Source organism: Octodon degus, unplaced genomic scaffold, assembly GCF_000260255.1.
Source record: "Octodon degus isolate 3935 unplaced genomic scaffold, OctDeg1.0 scaffold00040, whole genome shotgun sequence".
Lineage (NCBI taxonomy): Eukaryota > Metazoa > Chordata > Mammalia > Rodentia > Octodontidae > Octodon > Octodon degus.
The window spans coordinates 8,163,230-8,166,970 of NW_004524616.1; the positions used below are offsets into that span (position 1 = coordinate 8,163,230).

The 3,741-nt window shown below is 53.1% G+C and overlaps 1 protein-coding gene across 1 annotated transcript in view; it reads right to left on the bottom strand.

Annotated features, from left to right (window-relative positions):
• The window catches only part of Adamts19 (ADAM metallopeptidase with thrombospondin type 1 motif 19), a 319,655-nt gene extending 316,217 nt beyond the window's left edge, over positions 1-3,438 (bottom strand). The window contains exons 1-2 of the mRNA XM_023715358.1: positions 3,238-3,438; positions 2,062-2,687 (exon numbers count right to left, since the gene is read on the bottom strand). Coding sequence (XP_023571126.1) covers positions 2,062-2,687; positions 3,238-3,307 — 696 coding nt within the window. The 5' untranslated portion in view covers positions 3,308-3,438. The remainder of the gene's footprint in view (positions 1-2,061; positions 2,688-3,237) is intronic.
• Positions 3,439-3,741: the final 303 nt, after the last annotated feature.

A 3,741-nucleotide genomic window follows, 5' to 3' on the forward strand; every position in this document is an offset into this window, starting at 1 on the left:
TGATTCATCATGCCGGCATGTTACTCTTTCCTGATTCTTTGCGTCATATCCACTTGGCTATGCAACCCTTCTCATCCAAGCTCCTAAAGACAGGGCATTCTAGTCCCTAGTACAGGATTTAAACTACATTTAACAGGATCCTAATCATACCACCCAATTTTAAGTTCAACTAACTAATTATCTTACTTACATGCAAGGTGAGGATTGTGTGTCTATGTGCCAGAGTTTAGATACCAAATTGTGCTGTTTTTTTGTTTGTTTGTTTTGTTTTGTTTTTTTCACTCTATCAGCTCCTAAGGGAAGGAGGCTGGGCCTGGAGAGCCTGGAGTAACAAGCCCACCTTTCCTGGCTATTTGCCTAACATTTTTGCCCAAAGTCTGACTGCCATACTGTATTGCTGGCCATGTCAGTTTTCCTCAATAACAAAGACTTCCCAGTTCAGAAATATACATAAGTGGCTAAAAGGAAAAGTGAGAAGAAATCCAACATGATAAACAGGGAGGTGTGTCAAACTGCTATTCAGTTCATGAAAAACCTACTCATAATTCTAGCTTTGCTCCCTTAAGGAGAAGAGAGGACACAGCTCATTTGGAAAATCTAACCAGAAGCCCACTTTTCAACACAGTGAAATGTTTATTCTCTATTCCTACTACCACACGGGGAACTTTCTATATGCAATTATTTAATCTCCAGCCAAAAGCTGGAGGACAATGAAGTTTCTACAAAATATTTTCCCCAATGAAGCAGCAAGCATCAGGTCCACAAAAGAGAGAAATAAAAAAAATTTTTTTTCTTTGTTTGAAAGATTATCATGCGATTGTTCCATGTCATTTTTTACCTACATTTAGAAATGTCCATATTAGAATGTTCATCCTTATGAACAATTAGAAAAAAAAAGCCCTGCCTAGCAATTTACTCCATTTCATTACTAGATTTTTAGAGGGACATAGGTAAAACTTTCCAGTTTAATTTAACTGTAGGTGTCCTCTGGAGATTTTTACTGGGCTAACTATTGCTGTCGGATTTTTCCTCAAAGTAAGCAAGTTGCTTTCACACAAGTGCTGGTGGCCTTCTGCAGTGCTTTTGCTTTAAATCACAGTAAACACCCTGCTGGTGGAGGCTGTACAACTTGAATTTGCTGAATTCCTCCGACTGTACATAGACGTTAATGTGGTAATTTTTATTTTATGTATTTTACTCCCTGTCATACCCAGACCAACTTACGGAAAGCAATCAATATTCCAAACCGCTGGTCCAGACAGGGAGAAAAATTGAACAGTTTATACTAACAGAGCAACTGGCTTTTACTCTAAAGCCGCATCAAACCTTTTAACAAGGCTACTTAGTGCTTGTCCGCAGGAAATGGAGAGAAAAAGGAACCGCTGTCAAAGAAAATGTAAACCATAGAATAGAAAACGTTAGGTCGCAGAACCGGGAGCCTTTGAGTATTAATTCGATTCCAGCGCCACCCACTAGACCAGCGTTGATCTTTCAGTGGGCTCAGCCTCCCTCTAGCCTTGGACAGGAGCAGGCAACAGGTGCCTAGAATGCCTGTGGACCTGTTTAAATTCCAGACAGCCGGCAGTGTGCAGTGCCCAAGAGAAGGGTTCTCACAGCTTTGTAGTAAGACCCACCCACTCCTCCCCAAAAAAGAAAAGGAAACAAAAGTAAGAGAATAGATGAGGACCTTTGGACGGGGAAGAGATTTAACAGGGAGCTGACGGGCTCATTTCTATCTGCTAAAGGACACAGAGTAGGTTTATTTTAGAAACAGTACAGAATGAAGTTGAATCACTAACAAGAAGTAACAAGAGGAATTTCATATAGTATTCAAAAGCATTTATAGTCATCTAAAAGTCTATACATCCAATTAGACTTCCCATTCATTGTCTAACCTGGACATGTGCCAAAGGAGGCAACCGGTGTAGGCCCCTGGGTGAGGCAGTGTGAGATCAAATTCGGAAGGAAGACGCTGGAAGGGTAGGGGTCGGTGCATGTAGATCAGCCTGGAAGGAGAGGAGCAGCAGGGAAGGTGGAGAGACAGCTGGGGAAGGCGCTTACCAGGCCACCTCCACAGGTGCTGAACGAAGCCAAGGAGCCAGGGTGCCGCAGCACCGCCCCGGTGTAAAAGCAGGCGGCGTCGGGAGGCGCAGGAGGGCGCGGGGCGGATGCCGTACCGGTGGGGCCAGGGCCCGGATTTGGCCACTGCTTCACGGTGAAACGCGATGCCAGGAATCGGCCATCCCTCCGGAGCAGCAGGTACAGGTCCCGGGAGAAGGCCGGGACCCTCAACAACACCTCGTCGCTGTCTGGTTCGCCTTGCTGGGCTGGGGGCGGAGAGGGGGACGGCTGCCAGGAGGCCCCGACACCCGCGGACAGGGCGGCAGCGCCCTCGGATCCCCGGGGCAGCTCCTGCGATTCGAGCTCTTCGTCTTCCTCAACCCCCGGCAACGGCGGAGGCCGGAACCTGGGCTCGGTCTGACCCTCAGCGGGCTCGGCCAGCGGCGCCGGGGCCACCGATCGCACCTCTCGGGAGCTACCGGCCGCCTGCGCCTGAGCGCCTCCACCGCGCACCCAGCCGGGGTCCGCGTTGCTCCCGCTGCCGCCGGCTGCGTCCACCGGTTCCCGGCTCCAGAGTGCCGGAAACACGACTTCCCACTCCTCGCTGTCCGGGGCGAACTGCAGTCCTGCAGGGGGGGGCAGAGAAGCGCGGGGCTTAAAGTGCAGCGTTCAAGTAGCGCAAGCACCCCCAGCTCCCTACCCACAGAGACACTCGGGCTCCCTGGAGTCCAGTGCAGACCACCAGCCCACCTCCCCAAACGCTCGCAAGCCCTCAAGTCTGGAGATCAGATTACAGACCCCAAGTACGGTAACCTGTGGTGGGAGAGGGAGCAGGGCCGCAAAGTTTGTGGAGTGCCCTTAACTGATGAAAACTCGTGCAGACTCCCAAGACAAAGTGATTTGCAAAGCGTTCACCTGAGTGCAACTCCCAGTTTTCTTCCAGGTGCTGAAAAGCACCTTTGAAAACATTACTATTCTAAGGAAATACGAATTTCCAGTGGCAGTGCAGCCAGGAGATTCGCGCTTGGCCTCCGCCGAGCTTTAGCCCCACAGCGGCTCGCTCTCGCTGCGGTTCCCGGAGTCCCCGCACCGCGCACCCATTGCACCGGCCCTGCACGTTCTCGGCGTCCAGGGGGAAAGCTGGAGAGGAAATGGGAAAGTCCCCCAAGCACTTACCTGCAACTATTCCAAGCGAGAGGAGCCCCAGCCGGTAGAGGAAGCAGCAGCAGGCTCGAGGTGGGCGCATCTCGGGCTCTCCCCAGACCGCGCTCTGCGGCCGCCGCTCCCCGCCCGGCGCGCGCCCCCAGAGCGATCCGCTGCGGAAGCAGCAGCTCCTGGAGCGCTGGGGCGGACGGCGAACTTGCCTAAGCTCTTTGTCTGCCGGGGGTGGGGTCTGGGGGGTCGGGTGAGAGACTCCCGGAGGCCTCCAGAGCACTGGCGCGGTGGGTGGGTGGGGTGGCGTGGGGGAGGAGCGGGGAGGCAGCGCTGCAGCCCCGCAGCGCCCGGATCCCTGGTGAGTTAGGCGATGGGTCTGTGTTCTGTGTTCTCCACGTTGCAGCTGGGGCCCCGCGGGACAGACCGAAGTCGGGGAAAGGGAGCCGCAGGCGCAGGGCCGCCCCGGGACCCGACTGAGGAACGGGTGCACCACTAAGTCGGCGCCAGGCTCGGGCTGCACCGCGG